General features: G+C 39.9%; 1 protein-coding gene across 1 annotated transcript in view; it reads left to right on the top strand.

Moving 5' to 3' along the window:
- The window catches only part of Klhl3 (kelch like family member 3), a 104,264-nt gene that overhangs the window by 58,121 nt on the left and 30,913 nt on the right, over positions 1-15,230 (top strand). The window contains exons 7-8 of the mRNA XM_076855872.1: positions 1,108-1,217; positions 14,183-14,299. Of these exons, the coding sequence (XP_076711987.1) occupies positions 1,108-1,217; positions 14,183-14,299 (227 nt within the window). The remainder of the gene's footprint in view (positions 1-1,107; positions 1,218-14,182; positions 14,300-15,230) is intronic.

The following is a 15,230-nucleotide window of genomic DNA, read 5'->3' as shown; positions in this document are numbered from 1 at the left end:
GGAGTTGCAAAGAAAGAAGTGGGAGGCTTGGAGGGCGAGGAGCACATGTGTTCCTCCATGGTGCAGGGTTACAAGACAACTGAGAAAGGAGCGAGGTCTAGGACAAATGACAAAGATCCTGTGATCCCCAGAGCTTGCCAAACTAGAAATTATCTATCTTTGGGTGAATTCACTTTGGAAGAGCTTGAAAGACACAGATCTGTTCTCATCGGGGCAAGGGAGTGAAGCAAGACAGGTAGTGTTTCTTTCATTTTACAGAAGGCAGTTGTGAAGCCTAGGGAAGTGATGCTTTTGTCCCAAGGACACAACTCATAAATGGAAAAACCAAAATTTGAACATAGGTTCCTTCTTTCTGAAGCAGGTGGCATTTCACTGAATATAATGCTCAGTATTAGCAGGATGATGGCCCAGGCAAATGTCAGGGTAGGAACTGCCCCTGGAGTTTTCCTTGTGTGGACCTCACACCTGTGGGTATTGCCTTGTTCTAATTGTCCCCAAATTCTCTTCCATCTTAAAAGCTTTACACCTTATAGCTGGGTGTTAGTTTGGTACTGCTGGTGAACCAGAAACCTAATATAATAGGTGTGACTTTGGGCAAAAAATTATGATCCCATCTTCTGATCTCCTAATGTTGACCACTTACAAGAATTCTCAGAGACTTCTAGTCAACCAGCTGTTCTGACCCACTTGGGTTTGACTGAGCTGCAAGGGGCAACGGTGTTTGTGCCTTGAGGGGAAATGAGCTCAATTTTGTAGGCAGGTCCCAGTGGGGCTCTGCAATGCCATTATTAATCTCATGGAGCATGAAAAATATATAACCTCAGATTTCTCTGCCCCATATTTTTCTGTGTTGGTATTCAGAACACAGGATCACACAGGGCGATGGCTGCCTGTGCTGCTGAATTAAAAAGCCGGTTTCCCTTTGGCCAGATTCCTCTTTGTCTCTCCCTCTTCCTCCACCCTGGCCCCAGATCCTCCAGCCTGAGTCCACAGTTTGGCATGGCCTTGGCTCTTGGAAGAGCTGGAGTGTGCTGTAACTTTGTTTTCTTTACCACTACTACTAGTACTTTTTTTTTTCTTTTTTTCTTTTTCTTTTTTTTGGAACAGAGCAGCACTTTCCAGAGGTGATGCTGGGGGAAGAATTTCTTAGCCTAAGTCTGGACCAGGTGTGCAGCTTGATATCCAGTGACAAGCTGACCGTTTCTTCAGAAGAGAAGGTATGGAGTGGGCTTTGGGTGAAATAGGCACCTCACTTTTGAGGTGGTCATGGGATGAACTCGTGGTTCAGTAAGATCTTTTATTCAGAGCCAGGAAAAAAAAAACTTACTATTTTTTTCATCCTCCTAAAACAGGGGTGGTGGTGGTTTTTGACTAATGATCATATTCTGTACCCTTTAAAGAAGAAATGGCAGGGGCTGGGGTTGTGGCTCAGCAGTAGAGCGCTCGCCTAGCACATGTGAGGCCCTGGGTTTGATCCTCAGCACCATATAAAAATATATAAATCAAATAAAGGTATTGTGTCCAACTACAACTAAAAAAAAAATTATTAAAAAAAAACCCCTTGGGCTGGGGATGTGGCTCAAGCAGTAGCGCGCTCGCCTGGCATGTGTGCGGCCCGGGTTCGATCCTCAGCACCACATACAGACAAAGATGTCGTATCCGCCAAATACTAAAAAATAAATATTAAAACTCTCTCTCTTTCTCTCCCAATCTCTCACTCTCTCTCACTCTTTCTTTAAAAAAAAAAAAAACCCTTAAGAAAAAAAGAAGAAATGGCAGAGGTTATGGTGGTGATGGCAAAGCTGCTTCTATTTACTGTGCACCGTAGTTTGTCAAACTCTGTGTGAAGTCTTTATGATCTTCAGTCCATTCAGCCTTAACCATATCCTTGAGAAGCAGGCCTTGCTGTCATACCCTTGTTAAAAAGAGGAAAACTAGTTCTGATTCCTCTTCTACCAGGAAGAACTTCTTTGCTCCAGGGGACATAGTCTGCTACAGTGAAAATAGCAGAAGCTTCCGTGTTGGCCAACAACTTCAGTGTTTACAAATTAGCTATGTGATCTTGAGTGAGGAACTTTGCCTCTCCTCTGTTCCCTTACTGGTAAAGTTAGGACAATGGTATTAGAATAGATTCTTCAGAGCCTTTGAGGTGATTAAATGGGATAATATTGTACACAAAATGCCTGGTACTGTACCTAGTTGGTGCTCGGTCAGCATCAGATGAGTTCATTCTTGACCTTGCACCTGGAATCAATTTCTTCCTCTAGTATAACAGGATAACACTCATCTTGTCCTTCTGTTCACTGTAGTTAGTTCTAAGCTAATCTTACTTCCTATTCCCAACTATTAAGTCCCTAATCTTATTTCTTCATCCTCAGTAAATATTTCTTGAATCATCTTAGTCCACTGCTAATATCCCAACTTGAGGTCCTTTCCTGAGATAATATTCAAGGAAAACACTTGAGAAAGATTTTACATCACACCAAACTGCCCAATGGCATGGGTCTAGAGAATGGGGACATATTCGCAAGTCCCTACCTTTCATGCTGGGAAGGTTTGATTGAGAAGAAGAGCAGTTGTTTATTGGTCCCCGAGTCCTCCAGTGGATCCCCAAAAGTGACTAGCACAACTGTGGGCCCTGATTCCTCCCTCCAGTGGATCCCCAGAAAGTGACTAGCACAGCAAGCTCCACACTCCCATGGGGAGGAGGCCTCTGCTTCTAGTATCTCTGATATGAAACAGTGCCTCCAGGGAAAACAGTGCTCTGTCCAGGTCATACATAGTTCCTTTCCTGCTTTAACCTCAGAAACTGAGTGGACGCCTTTGCTTCTTTTCAAGTGTATTTACTGTCATCTCTGGGTTTTGCTTCCAAATTGGCACATTTGGAAGGAATGAACCAGTCAGTTAATTGGCTGTGTGAATGATGAGGCAGTTGGTGAATTTGGGGCCTGTTTGAGCATATTCTCAACTGTAAACTGAGAAACAGAAGAAGTCATATAAACAAAAGAGTGTTCAGAAGTGTTTGGGTTGGCTGTCACCTTGCTACCTTGAATTCATGCTGGCCTATCCTGCTCTGAGATCATAAGTAAGTTTTCTTCAAGAAAGGGTCTATAGGGCTAGAGTTGTGGCTCAGTGATAGAGCGCTTGCCAAGCATGTGGAAGGCACTTGTTCAATCCTCAGCACCACATAAAAAATGAAAAACAAAACAAAACAAAACAAAAAAACAAAGTTATAAAAAATTTTTTAAAAGCTTAAACCCATTTTTTTTTTTTTTTTTAATCTGTGCTTGCTGTGACAGGATTGCGGTTGGGATCAGGTGGATTGTTAGGGAGAGGCAATCTGGTGACCTGTAGACCATTGGAGTTTTGGACTGAGGCAGACCTGGTTCCAATCTCTGCTTATTGGCTGCATGACCTTGAGAAGTCACTGGTTTCTTTGAGCCTCGGTTTCCTGAAATATAAAACAGGCAGTCTAGTAGTACCTCCTTTATTGAGTTGTTATGAGGATTAGAGATGATGGATGTAAAATACCAGATAGTGTTTGGCAGGTACTGAATAAATGGAAGTTGTCATAATTGCCATAATTCTCCATTTTGAGACACCGTTGATAATAATAATGGTATCAGTTTTGTCATTGATAATGTTAAAATATGCCTTTGAGTTAACTGAGTCTTTTTGGAAATATGACTTTAAATGTACACTCTTAAAAATTGTTTCTAGTGGCTCTCATTAATTAACATGCGTATATATGAGTTGTTTTTTCTGTATAAGCAGAGTTTGCAGTAAAAATGGGTGTTTTTCATATTAATGAAATTCTGCTGAAATGTTTGGTTGTAAGAAATTATGTATAAATTTAGGATTATGTGATACTTTTCATAAAGCGTATTATTTGTGCTCTTGATCCCTTTAGTACCTTTACACTGGCAGTATAATTTTATCAAAGAGTAGTAGATTTTTGTCTGTATTTCTCATTGGCTAAATCCATAGTTTTATTTTCCCTTGACAGATCAAGTATTGCTGGAAGCTAAATAGCTAAAGACTTCAGACAATTAGATGTTTGTCATCTGAATACTCATCCTTTAGGCTTTGAAGATTCTGTGTCTGTTCCAGATTTTGTGATTTCTACTCCCTTTAATCATATTGCATGTGATAAGTGATCTCTTGTACGTTCGATAGCTTTTCCTTTCAGTATTGTTTCATAGTGGGATTTGGGTATGTGTTTGAAGTAATGTTAGGATGTTAATTTAAGTGAAAATTCAACTCTAGATAGTGTTAATTTCTGTAAGAAAATCAACTGAGTTCATAATCAAATAACCCGTGTTCATCTAAATCCTTACTTGAATAGTAATATGAGCTATATCATGACTTACTTCCCTGCCTACAGCCCACATATGTCTTTCAACATATATTATAAATTGCAGACATGAAAGTGGGAAAAAGCTGTGTATCTTAAACTAGGAGATGTATGGTGTTTTACTGTTAATGATAAGTGAAAGTAGCAGTGGCCTACTGGATAGGTTCTATAGTCAAAGTGGCTGGATTTGAATCCCATCTTCCTTTCTTGAATAAGTACCCACCAGAATGTATGCACCACATGGTACAAGACTTTTTCTGTCTAATTTTCACTGTTACAGTAGTATGAGGTTTCTGGTTGACACAGAAAATATTTGTTGAATGAGTAAATAAAAGAATCTCTTTAAAGCTCAATTTTTTCATCTGTAAAAGGTAGTTACTGTGTAGTATCTATCTGTAGAGATGTTCTAAGAATGAAATAATATTTGAGAAATGCCTAGAACACAGGAAGTGTTTGCTACTGTAAGATACTATTATTGATGTTATTATTGTTGTTACTACTGCTAAACTATTATTACTGTTACTTCTGCTAGGAATAAATATTGACCTGGGCTTTTGTCAGGGGGAAGTTTTTTCCAGTGCCCATGTTGGTTGGGGCTATTGGTGTAATCTGGGGTTCAGTGCCTAGCAGGGGCTGGGAGTGGTAGTGACCTCATGCTCCCCAGCTTCCCTAGCATCTCCAGTCCCGTCTGGGCCTCTCCCACAGCTCAGAGATTATGCTTCTTCCAACATTGCTCACTTTTTCCTGGACTCTCATCCTCCACTGAACTCATTCTCCTTGAAGCTGAGGATCCCATGGTTATCTTTGTGTCATGCATAATGCTGACACATGCCCTGGGAGGCACCATGGAGGTGCTCAGCAGATGTTGTCTGAGGGAGTGTTGAAGCAGACAGGCTGGACTCTGGCCTGAGCTAGCTGAGGATACAGGAATCATTTTAATATTTTTCCAGAGAATAGGACAGATAGGTGAACTAGAGGACAGGGGAGGTCTTTGGCCTTTGTCATTTCTCTCGTTTTTCCTTCTTGTGTTTTCTGTTTAAAAATCCCTGTTTCTTGAGAGAGGACAGATGGATCTGGTAGATCTTATGGAATCTTACTATTTCTTTGGATAGGACCCTCCCATCTCCACCCCACCTCACTCCCACCAAGTTAAAGCAAACCCCTCCCTGGCATCTGAGTTCTTTGCTTGGGTGGTGCAGTAGAGTCAGAGCTAAGCTTGTGAGCAGACAGCCTGCTGAGCATATTCTCCTTTGAGAGGTTTTGGCCTTGGGCATCCTTAATGTCTTAGGGAAAGGGTGAGCAACCTTCCAGCCTAACATGCTCTAAGGAAAAAAGAAATGGATATGACTCCTGAGTCCTAGTGTGTTCTGCCATTGAATTGCTGCAGGACCTTGCCAGTTATTGGATTTCTCTGAATCTTTACTTTCTTAGTTAGTGAATGTTTTTATATCTTAGGAATCCCATGTTCTTAGGAAACACTATCAAGGCTTTTCAGAGATAGCTCTGAGTGAGTATTGGTGGGAAATGGCCTGTATTTTAGGTATAGGTCAGAAAGAAATTAGTTGAGGCTCTTTAAAAAATTAGACTATGTGTTTTAATGAGAACTACAGATTAGTGCTGCACTGCATGTCAGGAGCCAGATTGTAGCATTTTATGTTCTGGTAGGGACTGTGTCTTTGTTTTCCAGGATCATTAGTGCTGTATGCCCTTCTGTCTGAATTTCTAGCTTTGGCTGAGGGATGCAGGCTGCTGGCTGTGGGATGCAGGCTAGAAAGCCTTGGCCAGTTGGCTGGGCTTTAGTGATTGCTGTGGGATGTGTTATCTGGTGACCAAGTAGGTACCTTTCACTGTCTAGACTGAGCTGGGGGCAGCCCTGCCATCTTCTGAGGTCAGTTGCCAGCTTCTTAGCCTGCAGGTGGTGATTTGGCCTGGGATCCTGCCTCTGTGTTCCTCTTTTGACTTTTCTTTGGAGAGAGCAACTCCATAATCAACTATGTGCAGAATACCACAGAACTATGAGCAAAAATTTACCACTATGACCCACTGTTCTCCAGGCACATTTTGCACATTTTTTTTTAAAGATGAAGTTTGTATTGTGGTAAGTTCATAGAGAAGTAAAATATATGAAGCTCAGCACTTTACAAAGTAAAATGTCCACATAACTAGCACCCACATCGAGAAGCAGATCCAGGACTCCTTTCCTCTCAGTACACCAGGCCCAGGAAGGGTAATTACTTCTTCTACCCTAGGTGAGTTTTACCAGTTCTGGAACTTTATATAATTGTAATAATAGAATATAAATACTTTTGTATTTGATTTCTTTTGTCCAGCATACTGTTCAGCATATCTCTTTTAATCCCACAGTGACTTGCAAGGCAGAGGTTATTGTCTCTGTTTTGCAGAGGAGGAAAGAAACTAAAGTTCAGTGAGGGACATAATTTATTAGCATCAGATAGCTCTGTGATTTGAAGCTGTGTCTGCCTTTTAAGACCCTGTCCTTCTTTAGTGCAGCACCCTGATAGGAGAATACAGGGATGAATGATACCTAGTCATTACTCTTCTGTAGCTCCTCTTTGGGTGGGCAACATACTGGAAATATATATCTATACTATGTGACTGAAAGAAGTTATTGCTTATAATCAAAGATGAAAGAAAACACCTTGGACTATTTTACTCCCAGTTGTTGGGTATGAAGGGCATCATGGAAAAGGAAATATCTGAGCTCAAACTTGGAATGTGAAGTTAGGATTTTGGAAAGCCATTCATCTTGGAGGGATAGTAGGAATAAAGACATAGAAGTCAGAAATGCTTATTGTGCTTGGGAGAGGGAGTACCCTGTGTAATGAGAATTGAGGATATTTATATTGAGGGGATTGTAGGAGATGAGGCTGATTATGGAGTAGGGGCCTGTAAAGAGGGAACCTTCTTTTTAGGTTCATGTCAACTGTGTCCCATTAAACCACAATATTGCAAGGTGTTTATAGGTGCCCTCTCACAATTAGCTGGGGAATATTTGGGAAAGTAGTTGGTCACTTTTCTGCCTCATTTTGTCCTTTTGTAAGTGAACAACCTAGCTCTTCTGCATGGCACTTGTGAATATGAGATGAAGCAACTACAAGAAAGAGCTCTTAGGTGTTATACAAAACCTTGAGATAATGGTGTTGTCAGATAGATACATGCAATTGGGTAGGTTTCAAGGGGGCAGGGGAACCTTCAGACCAGGACATCTCCCAGCTAGTGGTTTAACAATTTGGCTTTCCAAAAAACAAGTAAATAAACAAATAAAGAATAGAGTAAAATCTAAAAGCCCTGATTCATTTGATGATTCACTTGCTGATTGCCACAGTGTAAATATATTCACCAAGTCTGATTTCAAACCACCAGTGTAATGTCAATAAACCCTCAGTTGGGAAGAGACATGCACAATGAGCTCCAACTGCCCACCGTTGTCCCTGTATTGTATGTGACTGTGAGGTGGGAATATGTCTACTGTAGCTCTTGTTAAGCTTTCCTTTGAGAAACAAAACCAGGAGGCTCTCAAAATCATTCTTGTGTCTGCAAGTGCCATCTTCTTGATTTAAAAACATGGCAGCAGATTGGGCCAGTGCTATTGCCTCAATCCCTGGGAAAGGAGCAGGATCCTCAGAGTTGATGTCCCAGGAGGGTGTGGAGGGCTTCATTGGTATTATAGAATTAAGAACTTGGTTTCCCAATTCAGTAGTCTGCCCAGGGTGTTCAACTAATTCTGCCTCTTAGAGGCACTATTGCATAACATTTGAACCTTGGTTTTTGGGATTAGAACTGAATTCACAGCCCAGATCCACTACTTCCTGCTGGTGTGACCTTGAACAACTAGCTATCTCTCTGAAGCTATTTCCTCATCTGTAAAATGTGAACAGTAACACCTTCATAGAATTATTTTTGTGGATTAAATGAGATCATGCATGTAAAAATGTCTAGCATTGTATGTGTTATTGATAAGATTAGTCCTCCTTCAATCCTGACTAACAAATAAGGTCCTGCCGGACCTAGTCCCCCCATCTCATTTGTCAAAGTTAGCTTCTCCCCCATTTTGATAACAGTCACCCTTAACTTGACCCCTCATCTTGCCAAATCATCAATCACCCTGCCTTTTTAACTTGATTTTTAAAAAACATTTTGAAAGCTAGAATCCCTCATTTTTTCTTTTTTTCTTTTTAAAATTTATTTTAATTAGTTATACATGACAGTAGTATTGTGCACTTTGATATTTTATATATATCATTTCTACTATCCTTCCTATCCTCATATCCCTTCCCTTCCCTTCATTCCCATCTACCTAAAATAACTCTTGTTTTTCCCTGGCACATGCCCACCCCCCACTCCCATTGTGAATTAGCATCCACATATCAGGTCCAACCTGCCTTGGCTGCTTGTCTTACCAGAAGGTGGGGTGGAAGGATCCAGTTAATCTGGTGTCCTCTGGCCAAGTCTTGTGTTTATATCAGAAGTATGGTGACCTGTGAACTGTAAAGTCTTTTTCTCTAACTCTTCTGCACATAACAACCTTGTAGCCCCCAAGAAATTGTGAGTGAGGAAATGATATTATTTCTTTGTTTGAAAGTGAAACCCCAAGCCTGTCTTGTGGGTAGCTGATAATTTTCTCATGGGATCCACGAAAGGTATTATCATTTGAGAGAACATCATCCTGCCCTGCTTAGATTTTAGAGCAGGAGTTAACAAATTTTTCCAACAAAGGTCCAGATAGTGAATATTTTAGTTTTGTGGGTTAATAGATTCTCGGCTCTGCTGTTGTAGCAAGAAAGCAGCCCAGATGGTCTGTAAACACATGAGTATGGCCATGTTCCAGTATAATTTTATTTACCAAAGCAGGTGCAGGATTTGGCTCCTGGGCTGTAATATGTCAACCCCTGCTAGTAGACATTTGAGAGGCAGCTAAGAGTATGAGCATTAGAGCTAGGTTTGTTCTGCCTCTTTTCTAGCTCTGGGACTTGGGCAAATCACTTTATAAAGGGTAAGAGAAACTAATCATTGGATTATCATGAGAATTCAGGAAGATAATGTCTACAAAGAGTCCTTTATGGGAAGGGCTATTGGGAATGACATTGGATAGTTTGAAGGCAAGCTATTTAAATGTTTATTTGCTTGTTTCTTTTTCAAACATGAAATCTAAATGAAAAAAATATATATACATATGTGGCCTTCTCTAGCTGCTAGAAGGTCACTGCTATTGCTGACCGCTGTGGCTTTTCATGGCTGAGTAGGTAAACAGTGCAACTAAGCGGAACCTGTTAGACTAGTCAAGCCAAAAATGGAGATAAGGTTAAATATCGACTTTGGTAGACTCAGCTTGCTTTTTAGCTTTTATAGCAATGATTAAGCTGGTCGATGGGGGAAGAATGTGCTCAATAAATCAACCCTACTACTCAAGGACTTGTACTTCATTGTTCAGCAAAGCTTTGTCAGTCAGCCAGTTGGAGCTTTACTTGGCAGTGTGTGGGAAGGAGGCCCATAGGCAGAGCAAATACCATTCTCCTCCTGCAAAAGCTCTTGTTCTGGTGGAGGGGAGTAGGAAGAAGTGTGGATAACCACATGCAAGGCAGAATATTAATGTGGCCGCCCATCTCCTCCTTCAGCAAGGCCAGCTTCTCCATCAGCCTCCAGCTCTGCCCTCCTCGCCAAGGTTCCAGCCCCGCGTTCCCAGTCATGCTCTCAGCTGTAGCCTGGGCAGGTCCCACCCTACTCCCTACTGACTTATTAAGAACTTATGTGTCCATTCATTCATTAAAATAGTATTTGAATATATATTATGTGCCAGCAAATAGGACAAGGTCCCTGTTCTCATGGATCTTTTAATAAAGGGCTGGTGGGGAAAACACATTGACAAAACAATGCTATGAGGGTAAGGACCATAATTGTAGGAAAGTTTGTATTTTTGAAATGTTCTAGGCAAGGAGGATTTCCATGGTGTTTATAGGCTCATATCAAGATATAGGTTATTTTATTCGGAAATGTGAGCCAACTACATAGACAGACACACACACATATGCACACACATTGCTCCTTTCCTTTTGCTGTGTTCCATAAAAACAAACAAAAAATTATTTATGGCATGCCATGTGATGTTTTGAAACATGTATACATTGTATAATGTTTAAGTCAGGGTAAACTTCCGTGTCTCCTCAAAGTATCTTTTCGTTATGATTCAAAATTTTATGATTCTTTATGATTCAAAATCCTGTTCTCTAGTTTTCTAAAAAATAATCTATTTTTTTTTAGTTGTAGTTGAACACAATATCTTTATTTCACTTATTTATTTTTATGTGGTGCTGAGGATTGAACCCAGTGCCTCACATATGCCAGGTGAGTGCGATACCACTTGAGTCACATCCCCAGCCCTGTTCTCTAGCTTTTTTTTTTTTTTTTTTAAGAGAGAGAGAGAGAGAGAGAGAGAGAGAGAGAGAGAGAGAGAGAGAGAGAGAGAGAGAGAGAGAGATTTCAATATTTATTTTTCAGTTTTCAGCGGATACAACATCTTTGTTTGTATGTGGTGCTAAGGATCGAACCCGGATTGCACGCATGCCAAGCGAGCGCACTACCGCTTGAGCCACATCCCCAGCCCTGTTCTCTAGCTTTTTGAAATGTATAGTCCATTATAGATAGTCATCCTACTGTCCAGTGCTTGCTACACCAGAGTTTCTTACTCCAATCTAACTTCGTATCCACTGATCAACCTCTCCTTACCATTTGTCTCTGTTCCCTTCTTTACCTTTCTGACAACTTTATGATTCCTTGCCCAATTAAAGTTATGCCTGGGCTGGGGATGTGGCTCAAGTGGTAGCGCACTCGCCTGGCATGCGTGCAGCCCGGGTTCAATCCTCAGCACCACATACAAACAAAGATGTTGTGTCCGCCGAAAACTAAAAAATAAATATTAAAAAATTCTCTCTCTCTCTCTCTCAAAAAAAAAAAAATAAAAATAAAAATAAAAGTTATGCCTGTTGAGACTTAAGATGTATCTAGGAAATAGAAATAAGAATTTTAGGTACAAAGCATTATTAATGTAGCAAACATAAAGAAAAAATAAGTTAAGAGAAATTGGAATTTTTTTTCTCTTAGTAGATAAGCTTTTATTTCAACTTTATGTCAGGTTGTAAATTTTATTGCCCCATCTATCATTTTACCTTATAATTTATCTTTTTTTCTTCACTTTTTATTTTGAAAACATTGAACATACTGTAAAGTTTGAAAGAATGAACATCTACATACTTTTTACTGAGATTCACTAGTTAATATTTTGCTTTATTTTTTTCTCTTACAGACTTGATGTCTCATTTTGATGAACCATTTAGCAGTAAATTGTAGATACTTGATACTTCACTCCTAAATATTTTAGTATGCACCTCCCAGATGTTATTTTCTAACCATAAAATCATTTTTATGCCAAAGAAATTCAACATTGATAACATAAGTGATGTCTACCAAATAATCAGTATTCAGATTTTCCTAATGGTCCCCCTATTTCTTTTCAATCCATAATCCAAAGGTTTGTGTATGGTAGTTAGCTATCATGTCTCAAAATCTCATTAATCTATAACCATCCCCTTGATTCTTTTTCGTTTTTCATTATATTACATTTTGAAGAATTCAGCCCATCCATCTTGTAGAGGCTCCAAACTGATTTGTCTGATTATCTCTGTACTATAACATTCAGGTTAAACGTTATCGTAAAAATACACATTGGGGGTGCTGTGTTCTCTCCATTAAATCACAATCAGGAATATAAGTTTGTCCTATTACTGGTGGTAAGTTTGATCCCTTGTTTAAGGTGATATTCGTCTGTTCTCCTGTTTGAGGGCATCTTTCCCCCGCTGTGTAAATAAATCTTTGGGATGATAGTTTGTGTTTCACAAAAACTTTTGATTCTAGCTTTCATTGGTGATCCTTGCTGAATCAGTTATCACATTGGTGCTTTTTGCAAAATACTGTTTTTCTAATTTTGTCATTCCTTCTCATTTACCACTTCTTAAAGAAGAGCCCTTCTGATACTTTTCAAATTATCTTAGGAATTAATGGTTTCTTTATAAAATTTATTGTATTGTAATCCATTACTATATTTTTAAAATTAAGATTCTGTTGAGGTATGGTTTGCACACAGTGAAATGTACAGATATTAAGGTACAATCTGATTAGTTTTGACAAATGTGTATGACATATAGTGTCTACCCTATAAAGATACATATCCATTACCTTCAAAAATCTTTGGCCTCTTCCCTAGTCATTTCCTGAAATCTCACCACACCAGAGCAGGCCTGATCTCATTTTTTCATTATTCTCTTTGATGTTTGAGTTGTTCCAAGTGTTGGCAGTGAAGGTCCCATCCAGTTATATTTGTGTCCTTTTGGCATGTCCTCTTTAATCTGAGAGCACTTTTTTCCCCTTTTAAAATTTGTTCTAATTAGTTATACAAGACAGATGCATTTTTTGATTCATTGTACACAAAGGGAGCACAACTTTTCATTTCTCTGATTGTACACAATGTAGAGTCGCATCATATGTGCCGTCACTCATATACTTAGGGTAATGTTCATCTCATTCCACCATCTTTCCTTCTCCCATACCCCCTCCCCTCTTCCCAGAGTTCCTCCATTCTCCCAACATGTGCCTCCCCGCCCCCCCCCCCCCGCCCACTTTCCACCATTATCAGAGAGAACATTTGGCCTTTGTTTTTTTGGGGAATGGCTTAGCATGATATTCTCCAACTCTATCCATTTACCTGCAAATGCCATAATTTTATTTTCTTCTAATGCTGAGAAATATTCTAGTGTGTATACCACAGTTTCTGAGAGCACTTTCTTGTTTTCATGTACAAGAAGGCGTCTTGTTTTATTCTTTTTGAAAGCTGAAACCAATAATAGAGATGATATTTTAATAACTTCTTTGTTAGTGGACTTTAGGTTGTTCCTTTTTTGTCCCTTTATGAAAGTGCTGCAGCAAACATCTTGGACACTTGTTGTTCTTGTGCTCTTTGAGTGTTTTTGTAGTCTAGGGCTCTAGAAGTGGCATTTCTAGGTCACAATATACACATTTACACTTTTGATTGATATTGCCAAATTCTTCCCTCTTCTCTTAAAAAGCCATATTTATCTAGTAAATTTCCACTGACATTACTGGTTTCCCCACAGCCTCACCAACACTGTTTTTTTTTTTTTTTTTTCCCTGTCTGTGCATGGTGGTGCAGAGTTTGAATTTAGACTTAGCTTTGAGCAAAATAAACATCCAAACCACCTATCTTCTTTTTGGTTCCAAGCCCTCCAGTTTTGATTTACATAGAAATGAAATCTCTCCTCAAGAGAGAAGTTAAATCCAAGGAGAAATGTCTGCCCTTCTCTGTATTTGGTGTCACAGTCATCATCACAGCCAGCTGCAGGCAGAAGGCCTTCTTACAATTTTCATTTTGCACTGAATGTGCAGGGGAGATTAGAGAGGAGAGCAATGCTGGAGGAGTGTGGCATTGCCCCCAGGACATCTGGTCCTCTGCAGCCACCTTTAAACATTTGGTTCACAGTTATTGCTCTGTATTTCTACCCTTAAATAACTATTGGAACTGATTTTTATTTTAGAATGAACCACGATGACTCTACATTGGGGAGAGCAGGTTTATTGCAGGCATATATGTGCGTATTCACGCTTGAGAACATAATAAAAAAGCTTTTGTTTTATTTTAAACGTTGAATCTTATATTAAACACTTTTGCAGATGAATTATAACTTTTTTTTTTAATAGGTTGAGCAAGTTATTTGAAAGTGTTCCTTCTTTTCTTTATAGGTGTTTGAAGCTGTGATTTCCTGGATCAATTATGAGAAAGAGACCCGTTTAGAGCATATGGCAAAACTGATGGAACACGTCCGACTCCCTCTCTTGCCCAGGGATTATCTAGTGCAGGTGCGTGCTGGCCTGTCCACCGAAGCCTCAGAGGCCACTCTGGTTGCATGGCATAGTTGAGATCAATAGATCTTCTGTGTGTGTTGGGGGCACCAACCAACTGAGTTAAGTTTGAAGTAGAGCTTAAAAGCATAGGTTTGGGGATAAGCTGTGTAGGTTTCAGTCCATGCTCCACTACTTACTAGTTTTGAGTTTTTATTCAAGCCTCAGTATCTCCTTCCAGAAACGAGTTGTCAGAAAGTAAGCCTGAAGCCTGACTTAACAAGTGTTCTATAAAATTAGCTGCTTTCCCTGTAGATGCCCAAAGCCAGAAGAGTTATTTTCATAATATTTCTATGTTACCCTTCTGCTCTAAACAAGTTGGAGCCCAACTCAGGACTGTGAAAATCAGCTTTTCACAGGTACCTAGAACACAGACTACCTCTACTTCTTCCAAGAAAGGAAAGAAAATTTTAAAATTATGGGATGTCCCTCTAGTGCCACCTATTTCCTTACTTAAACCTTGTAATCAGCCTGTGAGGCAAATATTACAACACTCTATTTAGCACTTTGGCCCTTGAGGCTGTGGATTGGGTTGCCCTCAGGGGTCACCAACCACCTGGGGAGAGTTAGGATTCAAATCCACAGCAGCCAGACCCTGAGGCACACGGTGCCAGCTGCCACCTTTATTGCTCTTTATTCCATTTCCCCATTACATGGCTCATTTTGAACAGTAAATGGCATTAGATACTTGTAAAGCAGGGAGTCAAAGCTTAAAATATGTGAACCAAACTAAACATCGAGGAAGTAGGCCACCCCTCAGCTGTCCTGGAGGGTCTCTGGAAGGAAGGAAAGGTATGATGCAAGAATAAAAGGAGGCTTAGCAGTCTGACAGCCAGCTCCTGTTACCCTGTGCCATACTTAACCCCTTGAAACCTCAGTTTTCTCATCT

The sequence above is a fragment of the Callospermophilus lateralis genome, chromosome 5 (genome assembly GCF_048772815.1).
Source record: "Callospermophilus lateralis isolate mCalLat2 chromosome 5, mCalLat2.hap1, whole genome shotgun sequence".
Taxonomy (NCBI): Eukaryota; Metazoa; Chordata; class Mammalia; order Rodentia; family Sciuridae; genus Callospermophilus; species Callospermophilus lateralis.
Note: the sequence above shows the minus strand (reverse complement) of the source record. Positions and strands in the feature narration are given on the sequence as shown.